This window comes from Carassius auratus, linkage group LG28B, assembly GCF_003368295.1.
Source record: "Carassius auratus strain Wakin linkage group LG28B, ASM336829v1, whole genome shotgun sequence".
Taxonomy (NCBI): domain Eukaryota; kingdom Metazoa; phylum Chordata; class Actinopteri; order Cypriniformes; family Cyprinidae; genus Carassius; species Carassius auratus.
The window spans coordinates 6096720-6115573 of record NC_039293.1 but is presented as its reverse complement, the minus strand read 5'-3'; the positions used below and the strand labels follow the sequence as shown (position 1 = coordinate 6115573).

General features: G+C 40.1%; 2 protein-coding genes and 1 pseudogene across 4 annotated transcripts; 1 reads left to right on the top strand and 2 right to left on the bottom strand.

The window, feature by feature from the left end:
* The window catches only part of LOC113067858 (cysteine protease ATG4D-like), a 591286-nt pseudogene that overhangs the window by 143434 nt on the left and 428998 nt on the right, over window positions 1-18854 (bottom strand).
* Window positions 504-2536, top strand: LOC113067866 (telomerase RNA component interacting RNase-like). Its single transcript, XM_026240363.1, has 3 exons — window positions 504-1196; window positions 1321-1398; window positions 2193-2536. The coding sequence occupies exons 1-3, from the start codon at window positions 900-902 to the stop codon at window positions 2298-2300; spliced, it is 483 nt and encodes a 160-aa protein (XP_026096148.1). The 5' UTR covers window positions 504-899; the 3' UTR covers window positions 2301-2536.
* On the bottom strand, window positions 2951-17574 carry LOC113067853 (ubinuclein-2-like). 3 transcript variants are annotated; one of them, XM_026240342.1, is made up of 15 exons: window positions 17029-17574; window positions 15909-16025; window positions 15616-15717; window positions 15194-15325; window positions 14284-14381; window positions 12999-13467; window positions 11060-11130; window positions 10738-10974; window positions 10241-10351; window positions 8863-9006; window positions 8738-8788; window positions 6891-8037; window positions 5739-5934; window positions 3628-3696; window positions 2951-3504 (listed from the first exon to the last, which is right to left on the bottom strand). In XM_026240342.1, the coding sequence occupies exons 1-15, from the start codon at window positions 17299-17301 to the stop codon at window positions 3461-3463; spliced, it is 3261 nt and encodes a 1086-aa protein (XP_026096127.1). In that variant the 5' UTR covers window positions 17302-17574; the 3' UTR covers window positions 2951-3460. The 3 variants fall into 3 exon arrangements, with proteins under 3 accessions (XP_026096127.1, XP_026096128.1, XP_026096130.1); XM_026240343.1 differs by having other exon boundaries at window positions 14284-14378; XM_026240345.1 differs by lacking the exon at window positions 3628-3696 and having other exon boundaries at window positions 2952-3504.

Sequence of the window (18854 nt, the reverse complement as noted above, 5' to 3'; positions counted from 1 at the left end):
CTAACCTAATTTTATCATTAATAGTACTGTATCAGATCATTTTAATTTTATCTACATGTATTTTTATTCAAATCAGATTGTATTTATTTTATTAAATATTTTTAATTATTCTAATGTAATTACACTTTTAACTTTTTTCCCTGAACAAGTCATTTAATCTATTAACTAGATTAAATACTTTTTGGATTAAATAACCATTGTGTTTCTTCTGTGATTTTTTTAAAAACATGTTTTCATGGACATTAAAGCTATGAAATACGTGAAATAATTTCACAATAAAAAAGGTTGTTATAAGTAATTTTCACTTCGAAATTGCTACTGAATTTCGTAAATAATTATGAGTCAGCGGCAAGTAACGCAGTGAATTAAAGACTAAAAGCCTCTAAAGCGCGTTCATATCATAGACTGTATAAAAACAGGTTCATGTCAATAACTGTGATAGTGCGCGGCGCCGCGCTGCGGTTCTTCCTCCGGCCTGCAGGCGGCGGTGGCGCGTCTCTCACGGGGTCGAGGCTCGGCGCTGACTGCAGAGGAAGTGCAGTATGGCGGAGCGATGCTAAAGCACAACAAACCTGTGCTAAAAACATCGGGATAAAACACCGAAAACCTGCCGATTCACCGCACAATCCGGCCGCTCCGCGATCATAAACACACACGGACCCGCGGCTCGATAATCGCGCGCTCTCTTTGTGTCGCCGACGGTGTTTTTGTTTTCGTCGCGACACTTTACGATCCCGTAACAACGCAAACTAGCGTATTATTCTTTCGTTTTCACCTTTATTACGCGTTTAAAACAAATACATTTAACTCTTCATTAAACGGCAAATCCTCGCAGAAATCAAAACACCGCAGGAGTGAGAGTAAAGGCTTTATGTATTATTTCACCGAACGGTAAAACGATGGAGAAAAAGCAGCATAAATCCGACAAACCTCACCGCCATCTTCATCATCACCATCCTCCTCCTCCTCAGCAGTCCTCCAGCAGCAGCAGCGGGGAGTCCGGCGGCAGCAGCCCGGCGCACGGGGCGCCCAGAGCGGCCAACGCCTTCGCCAACGACGGCAGCTTCATGGAGCTGTTCAAGAAGAAGATTGAGGAGGAGGAGAGGAGGAAGAGAGAAAGAGAGGGAGAGGAAGAGGAGGACAAGACGAGGAGCTCCGCCGCGCCGCCGGACAGGAAGCCGCTGAGCGCGAGCTTTGTAAGAGCAGCAGCGGTCACACACACACACATACAGAGAGAAAGAGGGGTGTCAGTGAGTAGATTCGGGTCACTGTCGCTTCTGAAGCCCGTGTAACGCTGTCAGTGTGTCCTGTCTGTCTCAGGTGGGCAAGCGGAGAGGAGGCGCGAGACTCGCCCTCAAGACCGGGATGGTGGCCAAGAAACAGAAGCCCGACTCCGAGGTGAGAGACACACACCCAGCAGCACAATAACCGTCAATAACTCATTATGACGCTGTGTGGAGATACACACCGTCGATTCATCTACATACACACATCAGGGGCCTCCAACTTAAATTGAGGGACTGAGATTTAAATCTCCTAAATAATGACTATCAGAAGAGACTGTTATACACGGCATTGTGCAGATGTGCTAGATTATTAAGTGAAGTACTGAGGCACACACTGAAATCATTTGACCAAGTTTTATGACTAAAAGCAAGAAATAAAAATAGCAGCATATTATGCATAAACATTGAAATATAAAGATGGACAGATTTTACACGGACAAAAAAAATCATGTTTAAGTGAAGTTTTGACTTTTTATTTATTTATGAATAAAATTCTTAACACTTCAGCCATTAACTGCTTTATTACGAATTACACAGGAAAAAAGATGGAAAGCAAAAGCCATCGAAACTTTTCTGAAGTCAGTTTCCGATTATGCATTCATACAAATAATTCAATCATATGTTCTTGCATATAATTGTTTTCTATTGTGAAGCACTCACTGCTCCAGTAATGCTCTTCAGAAATCCTTCTGATATACTGATTAACTGCTGAAAAAAACACATCTGATTATTATCAGTGATGCATTTCAATTCTCAGGGTTCTTTGATGAATAAAAAGTTCAAGAGAGCAGTATTTATTTGAAAGAGAGATCTGTCAGGACATTGTAAATGTCTTTTATTGTCACTTGTGATCAGTTCAGTGCTTCTCATGTGTGTGTGTGTGTGTGTGTGTGTGTGTGGATGCAGGTGGAGGCTGGGAAGGGAGACGCCTGGACTTCATACATGGCAGAAGTGAAGAAGTATAAAGCGCAGCAGTGTGGAGACGATGATAAGACCAGACCGCTGGTCAAATAGACTGAACTGCTTCCTGTGGAGACGCCGTCACTGCCATCCTCCCTCAGCTCCAGTCTCATCCTGTGCGCCGTATTTGCTCATTTGTTGGATTCTGGTTCTTTTTGAGTGGTTATGATTTAGTTTGTGGCATTAGACCATTCTCGTTCACCTTGTTGATATTTTGTACTCTACATGTTTGCTACTTGAATGTCACCTGATGAAGATTGACGATGACGAATTAAACTCACAGTACCACAGCTCCTGTCCCGACTGAGATTATTGAACCTCCCACACCAGATCACATGTTCAACATTCACTTGACTGCCTCCATTTTACACACTTTACCTCAGTCAGGATGCGCTTCGTGTTCATTTTCAATTAGCAGTATGTGCTTCTTGAAAATGATGCATTTTTTTAAATGGCTTTAACTAGTTAAATAGTTCATCTCTTCATCGCTCTGATTGGATCTCTATATATGAATATGAAGTTAATTAGTCAACATTGATCTTTCACAGCATTTCAAGCTTTTGCTGTACTTCAGAAAACCTTAAAGCAAGGAGAAATGTTTCAAAACTTTGTTTGTTTTCAAGACCAAAGACTCTTGAGATTAAATGTTTACTCTTAAAATATGATTTAGGAGTAAAAATCACTGAGAACAAACGCCAGAATCATCACGGACACAGAGAGAGTTTAGACTAAGGCTTCTGCATTTTTATTTTGCTAGTTTCCTGAAACGCAAGTCCTGAAAGTTCAAGTATATTACAATGGCCGCCGTCCCGCCCTTCATCATTTGGTTTGAACAATTTAAAGGGCGTTTCGTTGGTAAACAGCACCAGAGACACCGACCCACACCAGAGAGGGAGGAACACCTTCACTCATCAAGATTCATACGCTCCACACATTTAGAAAAAAACTCATTTACAGAAGCTGCGGGCTAATCGACATGCGCACACACACACACACACACACACACACTCTTGTGTTTCCCTCCCCGTCACAGTGATCAGGTCTGTCTGTGTAAACATTGATACATATGTACAACCCACGGATTATTCAAACAGATAACATTACTCATCAGCATCAATATTCAAATGACTATAAAACAGCTCCGTCTCATTGGACGGCCAGCAAAACATGCATAAAAGTGGGCGGAGTCAGTTCTGGATCAACGTTCTGTGATGTCATAAGGTCTTCCTCTGCAAATCTCCCTGCGTTTGATTGACATCTGCACACACAGAGAGAGAGAGAGTTAGTAAAGAAGCACTGTGACTCGTCCCGACTGAAGATGATGAAGCAGCAGCAAACGCAAACATGCAGGCAGCGGGAGCGTGGCACGCTCAGCGTTTACCTGAGAAAGCCAGCTGTAAGTGTGGCGGCAGAGCAGCCTGAGCCCCTGACATTAGACCCTTTAACACATCTGAGGAGAGACGGGACAGAGAGACACACACCCCACACAAGACACACACAGAGATTCAATGAGAGGAAGCAGATTCATGAGGAGCCACGTGATGAAGAGCAGATGAACAACACACACACAGCTGCGACATCTAATGTGTCTGAAAGAGGTCATGAACTGAGAAACCAGAATCCCCCTCATCTTTTCACATGTAAGAGGTCATTGTGCTATAAAAACAATCTGTACGTTTCAGAACTCTTAACTTTCTCAGTCTAAAAACAGCTTATACTGAAGTCCTGCCCACCAACTCTACATTGCTTCTTTAGCCCCGCCCACTGATTCTACATCGCCCCTTGTTTAGCCCTGCCCACCGATTCTACATCACCGCCTGTTTAGCCCCGCCCACCGATTCTACATCACCCCTTGTTTAGCCCTGCCCACCGATTCTACATCACCGCCTGTTTAGCCCCGCCCACCGATTCTACATCACCGCCTGTTTAGGCCCACCCACCGATTCTACATCACCGCCTGTTTAACCCCACGCACCGATTCTATGTCACCGCTTCTTTAGCCCCGCCCACCGATTCTAATTCACTGCCTGTTTAACCCCACCCACCGATTCTACATCACCGCCTGTTTAGCCCCGCCCACAGATTCTACTTCACCGCCTGTTTAGCCCCACCCACCGATTCTACGTCACCGCTTGTTTTGCCCCGCCCACCGATTCTCACTGCAAATCCACACTGATAATGAACGTGGATTTTCTGCAATCCTCCAAAACAGGAGACAAAAATAGCCTATTACTTCTTAATTATGATGGTTTCTGATGTAACAATCTCAAGTGGACCTCCGAGAACAGTCCAAAATAAAAATATGAGGCAGTTCATGACCCCTTTAAGTTCAACAATGACAACAGCATCACTTGCAGAAATGGAAATGCTGAACAAAATGAGTCAACATGATTTATTTCCCATTAAAACATACGTTAAATATTATAAAATACTAAATTATGTACTAAATAAGTAAATACTAAGTTACTGCAGCTTTACACACAAAAACACACACACAACACATCAACTAAAGAGAGCTCATACGAGCCTATGTCTAATAGACAACCTAAGAAAAACCTAAAAATAAGTCTGAATTATGAAGATTTTATCCATTTTAAATGCACAGGTGCATGTAAATGTGTCACTTAAAGACAACTAATGCAAATGTATTAACTTTATAATAAACAATCATTTATATAATGAAATTGTCAATATAACCATTATATTTAAGCATTTCAGGATGTTATTTGTTAGGTAGTATTTTTTAATAAGTCAATTAGTGACACTTCTGTTGCCTGATTTCAGTCCAATAAAATCTGATTTATAGTTAGACAGTTATAGTGCTTATTCTTCACTGTTCAATAAACACACACATGAATACACTACCAGACAAACGTTTGGGATCAGTAAGACTAAGCTTTTAAAGAAGTGTCTTCTTGTCATCAAGGCTGCATTTATTTGATCAAAAATACAGAGGAAAAAAAACAATCTGGCATTTTTTTTTACAATATTAAATGATTTCTATTTTAATACCCCTTTATTCCTGTGATTCAAAGCTGAATTTCTATCAGTCATTACTTCAGTCTTCAGCGTCACATGATCCTTCAGAAATTATTCATGTGACGCTGAAGACTGGAGTAATGATGCTGAAAATTCAGCTTTGTATCATGGGAATAAATTACATTTTAATGTATATTAAATTAGAAAAAAATTATTTTACATTGTAATAATATTTCACATTATTATTTTTTCCTGTATTTTTGATCAAATAAACGCAGCCTTGCTGAGCAGAAGAAACTCATGTATAAAAGCATTAAAAATGGTTCTGCTCCCAAACTTTAGTTTAGTAGTGTTCATTCACTAACAGAGGCTCATGAAACAAATGTGAATCAGGAACATCAGAGTGATAAAGATGATGGGGATTTACAAGAGTAGACAGAATGACCTTTCTAAGACTTTAGTAATAATGATAATTAATGAACTTCTCTATATTCACTGGTCACACCGACTCACTCTGGGAAAGGTTGAACCCTGAGCTGCTGGGATTGGTGGAGGCGCCGGTGGTCGCCGTGGAAACCACAGAGGAAGAGAGATTCAGCAGGTTTGGAAACTGAAACGGGAGAGAGACGGGGACCAGACCTCCCAGCATCCCGAAGCCCAGCGGCAGAGACGGACCGGCCGAACCCAGCAGAGCGCTGGAGGACGACACCTGCAAAACACACCAGCATCATCACCATCATCATCATCATCACCAGCATCATTATCATCATCATCATCATCATCATCCCACTGTTACAGCACACCTTTACAAACACCTCATCGTGGGTTAAAACAACACATGCCTATGAGTATAAATTAAATTTCTGAACAAATCTGCCAACTAATAAAACAACTCATAAAAACACAACATTTGAGTAGTGGCTTGTATTTTGAGTTAAATTAAGCTTAGTTACAAAATCTGTGGCATAAATAATTGCATACCAAATAAATAATTAGCAATTAAAAAATAATTCTAGGGCGAATAATGGAATAATTCTACTCCTTTAAGGGAAAAAACTGCTGTAAATAGCTGCCTGAATAAATTATATATAATAAATTAAAACATTTAAAAAAATTACACATTTAGAAAATATCAAAAGTACTTATTCTACTAAAATTTACCCAAGAAAACAAATTTTAATTAAAATAAATTTTTTCTTTTACATTTTCACAAATTAACCTTAATTAATAAAAGATAAAAATATAAATATTTTTTAAATAATATTTTAACAATTAAACCAAAATATAACTAAACATATAAATATAACAATATAACTATAAATATAACAATTATTATTTAATGTGCATTTAAAAATATAAAAGAATAATTACATTGGTGATTTAAAATTCTTGTATTAAATTTAGTTATTCTTTTTTTTTCTTTTTTTTTTTTTTTTTTAAGGACTACGATGTTCCTAGAAGTAATATTATAATTACGCTAGTAAACTTTCCTGAGAAAGAGACACTTTTACATTGCTCTTGGTGAAGAGATTTTGTGCTAAAAATAGTCCTTGATTTTGAAAGTATTAAATAGAAATAACTAAATAATAAATCTTTTTTTAAAGATTTAATATCAATTAAAAATATAACAGGCGAATAACAAGTCTTTATCGTGAGCAGACAGACCTGTGAGAGTGGAGACGCTGTGGCTGTAGACACAGATGTGATTGTCTTCACTCCCTGATTGGCTCCACCCACTTGTCTGTGTCGCTGACTGTGATTGGCTGTCCCCGTCACCGGTGAGGCGCTGGTGGCCGGTGGCTTGGTGACAGGAGCGGTTGTAGTGGTGAGTCCAGAGATGCTGTTGCCCTGAGATGAACTCCTCTGCCCCACGGGAGCTCTGTAGCCACCCGCAATGAAGCCCGTGTGGAAAACCGGGCTCTTGGAGGTGTGCTGGTGCATGCTGGGTAGTGTGGGTGTTCTGGAGACGACGGGTGAGGCGGTGGGCGTGAGCTTGATGATGTTAGAGCTGGGGTTGTGAGGTGACTTGGTGAGGGTGGCCTGCACGTGCGTGATGAAGCCCGGTTTGGGCGACTCGTGGTTTTTGGCTTGCGGCGTCACGTGGAAAGGCTGCGCAGATTTGACATTTAACAGCGAGGGTGAGGAAGCGACAGGAAGCACGCGCGCTGAGCTGGTATTGCTGGATTTGATGAGGCCCGCCGGCATGGAGCCTACTGTTTTCCCTGCCAGAATCTTCTGAGGGGCGTGAAGAGGCGACGCTGTCGGAGGAGGGCGGGGCTTCACCTGAGACCCGCCCATCTTGGTGACTGGAGTCAAGGATGGTCGCTGAGCGGGAATAACAGAGTGTCTCTGAACCGGCGTCAGGACGCCCACACTTTTAACGACTGAAGACACGGGCGTCGAGGAGAGCACACTGGGAGCAGAAGCAGGAGGAGACGGGGTGCTCCCGCTCTTTTTGGCCAGGTGTGGAGACGCGAGCAGCAGCTGGGGCTGTTTGGGCGGCTCGGCGGACGGCGGGCTGTGGGACTGGGCCAGGTCTTTGGCGACGCTCCCCAGCATGGCCAGAGCGTGAGAGATGGAGTCCAGCGACGGGGCGGTCAGGTCCTCGTCCAGAGAGTCTGAGAGACAGATGGGCTCCGGCGGGGACATGGCTAGCTGCGCGGGAGCAGGAGCAGCGGCGTCTACTGACACGACTGGACGCTGCACGACTGCAGGAGGAGCGGAGTCCACCGAGACGGACGGACGCTGGAGCACACTGCTGTCCTGAGGCTTGGGCTTCGCTTTCGGAGCTGGTAACATCCTCTTCTTCACTCTGAAAACAGAAAGGTGGCGCTTCATCACATAAAAGAGTACTTAAAAATATACTCAAGAAAAAGTATCTGCCCCAAAACAAACTTGAGTAAAAGTAAACTTTAAATTGTACTCTATTATTAAAAAGTAAAAGGGCTAGTTCACTGAAAACTATGCTGTTAATTTACTTCCATCGATGAATGGTTTATTATGAACAGACAAGATTTGAAAATCTGAAATTACATTGATATATTTTCAGTAGGAAGTGTACAAAATAGCTTCATAGAACGTGATATTTACTGGATCATTTGGACCCATACAATGTATTGTTGGCGAATGCTACAAATATAACCGTGCTACTTGTGTCTGGTTTTGTGCTCCAGGGTCACAAGTTGAGGCGTTAATTTTAATGTTCAGTTTCTTGCACAGGCTGATTGTGTTGCTTCTTAAGAGATAAAAAAAAAATAATCATAAGGTATTAATTTAGTGTTGCCTGTTTATGCTATTTTGACACTCAAAGTAACGGCAGCCATCGACTTCTACAGCCTGAATCACCAAGCAGCACGGTTCAACATAAAATCTTCTTTACGTGTTCTACTGAAGGAAAAAAGCCACGAGAGCGAGAAAATAACAGTTAATTTTCTTTTTTGGGTGAATGATCCCTTTAAATAGGCCAAAACAACTTGTTTGTGTTTACAAATGAGCAAGGGAAAAATACTCACGTATTTCCTGTGAGGTGACTGTGAGCCACACGGCTCTCTTTAATCAACATCCTGAGAAACAGAGAGAAACAGAGAGTCAAACATGGTTTCCCAGCACAGACACCAGCAGCAGAGCAGACACACACCTGGCCTGCATCCATCCTTTGGGCCAGAGCGGTTTGACCTCCGTCTCCATGAAGACCTTCAGGTAATCTTCAGGGGAGAGTGAACTCTGACCCTCCAGCTCATAACAGCCCAGCTTCACCTGAACCAGATTACACAGCAGAGTCCTGCGCAAACAAACACAGACACATCTCACATGAACACATGAACACAAGACCAGCTTTATCAACAACATGCCAGTCTTTTATTTAACTGTCACAAACCTGCACGTATGAGGGACATTTAAGAGCAATTTATAGATTTCTGCATTCTGCAAAATTTTGGGAAATTGAAAAAAAAAAAAAAAAAAAAACTAGGTTTGTTTTATTAAGTTAATAATAATAAAACAGGATCACAATAAAACTAAAACGACCCTAAATTGTGAAAGTATATTCAACTATTATTATTTATATATTATGGCATTTATTAATATTTATATTAACATTGTATATTACATTTTATTAATTTATACTAATACTATTTAGATTTTTTTTTTCTCAGTTTTTGTACTTTATTTTGAAGTTAGAATGAAAACTGTTGAAAATGCAAACAGTTTTTGTTCTAGTTATGAATAATAACTAGGGATGCACGATATTGGATTTTGGCCGATATTCGATATGCCGATATTTTCAAAATAATTTTGGCCGATGCCAATACCGATATATATACCAATTTGTTTGCCGATATATTTAAACTATAATTTTACTGAAGAGAAATCCATGTATCCTCTTCTGTACTGATTCTACCATAAATGTATTATTTTACAAATGTAGACAGACATTCACACCTGAAAAACGGGTCTTGGTGCTGTTCAGGATGACGGCTCTTAAGATGTCTAATCATATTTGTAGTGTTGAAAGGCTGTTGTTTTACGCCTCCTCGCATCACTTGTGCTTTACAAATATTGCAAATAGCAACTTTGTTATCTGTCGAAATGCCTCCACACACCTGACATGTTGTAAGTTTAAGTTTTTTGCGCTCAAGCTACGTTAATGGTCGTTGCGCGTGCACACGCCCCCCTATCGGTTTGGCTCATCGGCAAAAATATTCATATCGGCCGATGATGGTCATTTTAATCTTTTATCGGCCGATACCGATGTTGTGCCGATATTATCGTGCATCCCTAATAATAACCCTGGTATGAATCCTGAAGAACATATAATTCTTGAAACTATTGGAATTACAGAATTTCATTAGTTTTAATAATTTGATCCAATCACATTCATATATTGCTGTTCACTGAGTGCGAAGATCACAAAGTCTTTGAAACAGTCTTGGAGTGAAACAGGTTGAGAGTCATTGAGCAGCTGGTTTCTCACGTTCCTGACTCTTCCTGATCTGTGTGTGATCTCTGAGTCTCACCTGAGTTTGTCGTCCCAAACAAATTTCTTCCTGGGGCCCATGACTCTTTTTCCTGGCTTCTCATCATCCTCGTCCTCCGAGCCGTTTCTGTCGCCGTCCTCCGTCTGCTGCCTGACAAACAAGCGTTCAAACAAACAAACATCAAGAGACTGAACACTTCAATTCTTTTTTGTCTTTGAAGAAAATAGGATTTCCACGGTCTTGGAAAACTAGCATATATGAGGAAAGCCTTGTTTAAAAAAAATAAGATTTCTAGACCTGGAAAAGTCATGAAAATGTATAAAAACGTATAGCCAAGTGGGCATGCTTATAATTGATTCATTTAAATTTCTATATTTCATTGATCAGTTTTTTTTAAATAATTTTTCTTTCTAGTTACACCAAGCTCTAAAATATTTAAAACATTTTATTTATAAAAAAAAATCCCTAAACCCCTGAGCTCTCCAAACCCCCTCAATCCTGAAATGTGCTTATTTGAAGTGGGATCAGGCTCTCACTTGGCGACTTTGGCCATGCAGTCCATGTTGTATCGGGCGATCTGCTCGGGCATGACGCTGCACACGGCCAGCTTGAGCTTGTGCAGCGGCGTCCGCAGACGGTCGTCCTGGATGTTCAGACTCAGCTTCTTCAGCCGCTTCAGCAGAGCCTCTTTATTACACGGCACGAAGGCCTCCAGATGAGAGTAGACGGCGGTGCGCACGGACACGGGCTGCTCCTGCACCTGCAGCTCGATGCTACAGATACACAGAGAGAGAGACTCATGAACACCGGAGACAGAGAGAGACTCGGACACACAAACAACAGCCCGAATTAACTCACTCCAGCAGGATGTTGTTCATGTCCAGTGTGAAAAACTTCTTCCTGCCCTCCATGTCGAACTGGCGAGATGCCTGGGATGAAAACAAGTGTTTAATACCAGCTCAGATGCAGTCTAACTCTAAAGCAGATATCACGGCTGTTTGCATCGTGTTTGAGAACATGTATACTGCAGCATTTCAAACCTCCCTGCTGAAGTCACACACTGTATTTAGTTGTGTAGTAATTGAACAGCATCTTCTGATTGGCTGACACTATTTGACCCTGTTCTCCATCTTTCTAACCTCTCCCTCCTCCTGCTCTGACTGGTTTCTGTCTATTTTCTCTCTATCATGATGGTCTGCTCCTCCTACACCTCTCTCTACCTCGTCTCCTCCTCTCTCTCCTTCACAATCTGCCTGGAAAGACAAGACCACACACAAACACACACACACACACTATACATTCATAACATTACTGAAGATCACAGTCATTATTGATCAGCTAAGTTGTGCAATGCAGGAGAAAACACTTTTTAAAGAAAATACTGAAAATCACTCTGAAAAGGAAAATAATCAACAGTAACGCTGTTAAAAAATCAGAAATTGCTATATGGCACAGTTTGATTGTCACATCACAAAGACTGTAATTTAATTAAACTAACAGAATATATTGAAAAGTGAAAGAATTGGGATAAATACTAGTATTAGTATTGCTATTATATAATTCTTAAAGAGCAGGTCTTATGGGCTTTTGAAAAATATCTCTTTTGCAGTTTATAATATAGCTATCCTTAAATGAAAACAATCTGCAAAGTTGTTAATAAAAAAGGTATTAAAGAAAGATATTGTCTCTCAGAAGAGAGAGGCGGTCTTAAGGAGTGATCTTATTTCCAAATCTTTTGTCGGTTACAGGAATATGTCAATGGGTTTTTGCATAATGGAGAGGAGGGGTTTGCTTTGAACTTACTGGGAACGAAGCATTTTGGAAACACTGGCAAATGACTCTAATATTAAATGTATATCCTGAGAAAATTACCATGTTTTCTGACCTCAGACGCATTTCAAACTGTTGTAGGGGACTCCAACATAATATTAGCACACAAAAATACCATGTGACCTGAAATACTCTATTTTATTTGCATACTATTTTTAACAATAATTAAATACTATATATATATATATATATATATATATATATATATATATATATATATATATATATATAATATTTTAATTAATTTATAGTCATATTGATATATAAATCAAACATTAATTGTGCACCCATACAAAAAAGCACAAAGAAAGAAAGGCAAGACAAAGAATAATATATTTTTTCCAATTATTAATTCTATTTTTATTTTACTATGTGTTATTCTTAAAATAAATAGTTTTTTTCATTTGCTTAATATTTTAATAATAATAATAATAATAATAATAATACAATAAAGCCTGAAAATTCATATTATTATAACATTTAAATACAAGAACAAACTATAAAAAATTTATTACAATAATTACTAAAAAATAATTCAAAATTACTGTAATAATTTAGTATTAGAATTTAACTCTTTAAATTTAAACAACATTTAATATCGTATATTAATAAATATTTTTTTATATATAAATCACAACATTTTTGCAGAAATACAAAAAAGGCACAATTTATTTTTTACCAGAAAAATCAAAGTTTGATTTCTCTCCCAAATCGCACAGCTCTAGTCTGAAGTCAGACCGTAATTATCTTGAAGTATATTGTTGCACAAGTGCTGCTTTAGTGGCTGTATTATTAAACTATATTAACATGCAGACAGATAAAAACTGTTCAGCTTTTCACACTGCATGTCAAAAGCCCTCGGCTCCGTTACGCTCGCGTCTCTGAAAGCGTAATAAGCGCGGCTCATGAATCAGTTTAGCCAGAGCTAGCACAGCTCTGTGATGTGTATGTAGAGGAGAGCACTCACCACACGCAGGTCCTCGATGCGTTTGAGCAGCGGAGCAGGAAGGCTGCTGGGAAGAGGTGGAGGGGGCGGCATCAGCCCCGTCTTCTGGACTCGCCCCGCCGCTCCGGCCTTCTGTCCTGCCGCGGAGCCGTTCTCACTCTGTCCTGGACTGGACGGCCCGGGAGAGTCCAGCAGACCGAAGTCCAGGTCGCCCATCAGCTCCTGCAGCATGTCGTTCTCGGTGGATCCGCCCAGCAGTGACATCACCGGGTCAGAGGTCAGGTCGGCCATGGTCAGGTCACTGCCAGGGGTGACCGCGGCAGCAGCGGTGTTCATCGGTGCGCGGACGAGTTTGACCGCAGACGCCGGGTTCTTCTTCCGGATCTCCTCTTTCTCACGGCTGAAGCGGCGGATCATAGCGGCCAGAGACAGAGAGTCCTTCATCAGCTTCTTCCTCTTCTTCTTCTCCGGCCGGTTCAGAGCCGAAACACTAGCACACACAGACACAGAAGGGTAAATACATACACACTCAACACTCAAAGATTTCAGTTTTAAATGAATGCCGTTAGCTTGAACTTTCTATTCATCAAAGAACCCTGAAAAATCAAATGCTCCACAGTTTCCACAAAAACATGAAGCAGCAAACCGTTCTCAACATTGAGAATAATCAGAAAGAGCTTCATGGCCAAGAGTTTAGACACAAAAGAGTTGGTCTTAGTGTCAGGACTTCCAGTACAGAGAGTACAAGCTTTCTTTAGAATGAGAATCTGCTTTCCACTTTAATATAAAACGCTGAAATTCACTCAGGAAAATCTAATCGATCAAAAAGAAATAATCAAAACATAAATAATGAAATAAATATAACTTATGAAACTGAATTATCTAGTGGTCATAAATTAAGCTCAGTTCACGTAGAAGCACTGCACGATTAACAGGAATAAAACTGAAACTGGGATTATCTGAAGTCTGATTATATGAACATTAAGAAATTACAATAGCTATAAATATAAGTATTGAAATTGTACACTTGTATTGTTGACATTAATCTTATTATAATATTCTTTAACAATCATTTAAATACACCTGTTCATATAATGATTTTAGTCAAAAAATACAATGCTACAACATATAAAAAGGCGTCAGGGTCTAGAGACTGTTTTTAAAAGTTGAACTTCCACTGGTTTGATTTGTCAGAGCGTCTTTATAAAAGCAGCGTGATGCAGTGTAATGATCAATAACGTCTCTCTAGTGCTAGAAGAATCGACTCGGAGCAGCACAGTCAGACACAAAGCATGTCTGAACTCACCCTGGTTTGGGTACTTTGAATTTCCTGGGTTTCTTCTCCTCCAGGCTGCCATCCTGCTTCTTCTTCCTTCTCTTTATCACCCGCTCCTCTACATCCTTCTGTCAGTCAGAGCCAAGAACATCATCTCAGTCAATCCAACATCACAGACTCAGATCAGACAGAGATCAGCACAGTTATCACCACAGACACTCCTGAACAAGAATAACCACTGCATGATCTGGTCAAACATCACATATAGTGATTACTACGACTAAAACTACAGTTTGAACTGTGATATGATTCAAAAAAAGTAACTTATGGTTGATTTAAAAAAAAGTCAATAGACAAACTTTACAAATCCAAACTACACTGGTGAACTACTTGATTAAAAACTATTAAAACTAGTAAAAACTATTGTAAAATGCACACTTTAATGTCATTTCAAGGGTAAACCTATGCCATTATCAATCCTTCTCCAATTAAATTAGTGCTAGATGAATCTTAAAATGGGTTGAAACTATTAAATATCCAATACCAGCTGATAGAGATCCAATAATGTCTAAAACTAGTAAATAAAAAAAGTGTCAATTTCTGATACTGAACCAATTCAAATTAAATATTGACATTAAATTTTTTTATTGTGATTATTGCATAAAAGCAGACTGGCAAAAAAGACATGAGACGTCCACAAAAAATGAGTTTAGCTGCTGTTGCTTCGATATTAAAGCTAAAAGGACCTGAGTGAAGCCGAGTGTGTGGAAACAATGCATACAGACTGTATGTTTATTTAACTATTTAGTGTTTAATAATCATACTAGGTCACAGCGCAGTTAGATTTCTATATTAATGAATGAGCAGTGAATATTTCATGTGTTCTCTCTGCTGTAACAGTGAGGATGAGGATGCACACGGTGATGAAGAGGAGGATCACCTTGCAGTGGTTGGTGTCTTTCCCTCCGTCCTCTCCCTCTGATTCAGACGCGGCCCTGAACTGCAGTGTGCCCGTGTTGATGTAGAAGCCGCCCAGTTTAGTGTTCAGAGACGCAGGAACCAGCTCGTCGTACTGCACACACACAACACACAAGAGGACGTCTAAATCAAACACACGCGGAGAAAACTCAAGTCCAATCATGGAGAGACATTATGCTTGCTATAGGAAAGAAACACAGTGCATAACTGAACATTAAATGTGCATCATTGTGCAGAGACATACATTAGTAAAACACTTTAATAGATATTTTAACATTTTCTCAAGCACAAAGCGAATCTACAGCTGCGTCTGAATTGACTCTTTTCTCCTCTCGTGTGGAGATCAGCAGTGTATTTCTCCGAGGATCTCTCTCTCATACTCACGGCCTCAGAGTTGTCGATAAACGGATCGGTTTCATCGTAGCCATAACCGATGTCGATGAGATCCTGCACCCGGTCTCGTCGCTTCTTCTTAACAGTGCATCCCTGAGATAACAACACGCTAACCTCAATGTTACGTCTATAAACATGACACATTATAATAATCTTCAACACTTCACGATGAGGATTAAGAGTTTTCTTTGGGAATAAAAACACAGGCGGGGATATGCATTCACACGACAGATAAGATCAAATAAAGATTTACAAATCGTATTAAACAATAAAAGATTACACACGTATTTGCTCTCAAATTTCCTGGCCAGAGCCTCGACTTCTTGCCGCTCTTTGTCTTCATCTGCGAACGGGTCGCTGGGGTCCAGAGCTGGAGCGAGACCCTGAGGAACCTTCCTCACCTTTAGGAGCGACAGAAACCAGTCAGAGCGATCCAACACACTCACTTACAGTCCCAAATAAAGACACACTCACTTACAGTCCCAAATAAAGATAGTCACTTACAGTCCCAAAGAGATACGGTCACATACAGCCCCAAATAAAGATACAGTCACACACAGTCCCAACAAGATACAATCACTTACAGTCCCAAATGAGGATTGATAACCTTATGCAGTTTTGTTTATTCACGTCAAATAAAATTCAGCTTAACGCTCATCAATGTGCAATATAGTTTGTACTTTTGCAATGGTTTTAAATTGAGTGTTTAATGTACAAATTTCAGAAATCAAGTGCAATGTTCGCATAGATTTTACAGTGCACTTTTTATTTATTCATAACTATTTTTAAAATCAGCATTACATAGATAAATATTACTTAAGTGTCACTTTCTGAAGGTAACTGCCCTGTTGAATGCAACAATGAAATAACACATATCTAACACAATACATGGCAAAAACCGAGCTGCCGCTACATTTACATTTAGAAAAACAAAAACACCAGATCTGTCAGGCTGATGTCAATAACCAAATGCCACCTGATCTATACATATAAATATATATAAATATATATATATATATATATATATATATATATATATATATATATGGCTAAATAACTGATGTTTTTGTTATAAAAATGAAGAGAGATTTGTAAAGAAAAGCATCAGAAAACCTGTTTGAATTTACAACCTTCCCCAACCCAGATCTTTTACAACAACATCATTCAAAACAGATCTGAAGGCTTCTACATTCATGACAGGTTCAGTGAAAAAAAAAACATAACAAAAAATCTGTTTACAGCTCAGATGATTAACAAACACTTTACACGTAGATCAGTCTGTGGTACGGCTGTCGTTATAAAGTATTGGAGTTTTCAAAGTTTCATCTTATGTATCACACAATGTAACGTTCTTTGGTTTGAACTCGTAACGGTTTTCTGAGCGGATCTGTCTCGTGCTCTCACCTGCAGGTCGGACTGGACCAGCTCGCTGTAGTTGAACTCGGCGGATCTCTGCTCGCTCGGTTCTGACAGGCTCAGGTTCAGGCGGACGGTGGGTTTGGGTTCGCCGGGGTCAGATGCCGGTTTCCCGGTACCGAAGGGCCCCCCGCCGCCGGTGACACCGGGACTCGGTTCGTTGTCTTCGTCCTCGCGTCGGCGCTTCTTTGACTCTGGCGCCGCCGGTGTGCTGCTGAACGAGGCGAGAGTGACGAACGGGACTTTCCTCGGATCCGCCATTGGACCGACTCTCTACAGTTCTGCTCGAGCTCGATCACGCGCGCTCGGGACTGTTAGCTTGAGCTAAAATTAGCGCTTACACTGTTAAACAGTTACTTCAGCGACGGCTCGGGTGCGAAACGAGGTTTTACGTTGTATAAAATTCCCTCGCAGCGTACAGGTGGCATCCGTTGCATTTATTCGAGCGTAAGAGTGTTTTTTGTCTCACTGTGTGAAATCTGGGCTGCATTTGTGGCGGCCATTTTCACTAGCAGTAAATATACATGATGAAACGGTGGGGTCACTGAGCATGCGCAGTGCACGCGAGGCTGGAGCTTGGCCAATCAGAAGTCTCAAAAAGCTCTAAAGACCCGCCCACTCCGAATACTCCAGCGGTAGAGGGCGGAGCCGCTTCTGTGCACGCCGACCGCGGGAGATTCAGAACCGATTCATCCCAGTGAGTCGAATCATTTGATTCAGTTGACCAAAGGCTTGAAAAAAAAAAAATTATATATATATATATATATATATATATATATATATATATATATATATATATATATATATATATATATATATATATATATATATATTATCATTTTTGCAACACTTGATGTTATTTTTTCCTGTTTATTCTGTGTGTTGGTGGTCGAGTCATACTGTTTGTTAAAGTAATCTAATATTGGAAACTTAAATGTAGCATAACGTTACACTTTCTGTAAGTTACATAAATGCTCCAGTAGGTGGCAACCAATGAAGATTAAGAGCAAGTCTTCCTTCACTATGAACATTATAAAAAAAAAATAATAATTAAATACCTTACCGAGACCGTACAAGTTTCATTATCTTGTATTAATTCACGCATATGTACAGTTTTATGGAGTTATATTTTACATCAGTAAAACCTTTCTCAAATTTGCTTGAAGTCTTCACTACTCCCTGGAACAATTTATTCATTGGTCATAATTACGTTAGATTAATTTCGAAGTGTTTTTATTATTTCTAAAAATAAATTAGTGGATTTTCACTTTTTTGACCAATGCTTTTGACTGATTTCTATACTAATTTTATATGCATTTTTTTTGTGGATTAACAAGAAACTTTTCCATCCATTTATAGCAATGAACAAATTATCAGTTAACCTTTAAGTGAAATATACAAATAAATAAAATTGGGCAGTTTTCACCACCCTCTGCAGTGAATTGCATTCAGCAGCTGAGCAGTTACCATACCAGACTGAGATGCAACTGGTCAGGATGCTCTCGATTGCACACCGGTAGAAGTTCACCAGGATGGATGAAGACAGCTGGTTCTTCTTCAGTGTCCTGAGGAAGAAAAGGCGCTGGTGAGCCTTCTTGACCAGCCTGGAGGTGTTTGTGGCCCAGGACAGTTCCTCCGAGATGGTGGTTCCCAGGAACTTGAAGCTGGAGACACGTTCAACAACCATCCCGTTAATGTGGATGGGGTCATGCGTGCTTCCTTTCTTCTTCCTGAAGTCCACATTGAGCTCCTTGGTCTTATTGGTGTTAAGGAGCAGGTTATTGTCAGCGCACCATGTGGCCAGGTGCTGTACC

What these genes read in the sequence shown, in the direction of transcription:
- LOC113067866 (XM_026240363.1), top strand. Translation starts at nt 900, where the DNA reads ATGGAGAAAAAGCAGCATAAATCCGACAAACCTCACCGCCATCTTCAT. An exon ending in AGCCGCTGAGCGCGAGCTTT is followed by an intron (nt 1,197 to 1,320) that starts GTAAGAGCAGCA and finishes TGTCTGTCTCAG; the next exon opens with GTGGGCAAGCGGAGAGGAGG. An exon ending in AACAGAAGCCCGACTCCGAG is followed by an intron (nt 1,399 to 2,192) that starts GTGAGAGACACA and finishes GTGTGGATGCAG; the next exon opens with GTGGAGGCTGGGAAGGGAGA.
- LOC113067853 (XM_026240342.1), bottom strand. Translation starts at nt 17,301, where the DNA reads ATGGCGGATCCGAGGAAAGTCCCGTTCGTCACTCTCGCCTCGTTCAGC. An exon ending in AAAGGATGGATGCAGGCCAG is followed by an intron (nt 8,789 to 8,862) that starts GTGTGTGTCTGC and finishes TCTGTTTCTCAG; the next exon opens with GATGTTGATTAAAGAGAGCC. An exon ending in CAGCGTCTCCACTCTCACAG is followed by an intron (nt 5,935 to 6,890) that starts GTCTGTCTGCTC and finishes TGTGTTTTGCAG; the next exon opens with GTGTCGTCCTCCAGCGCTCT.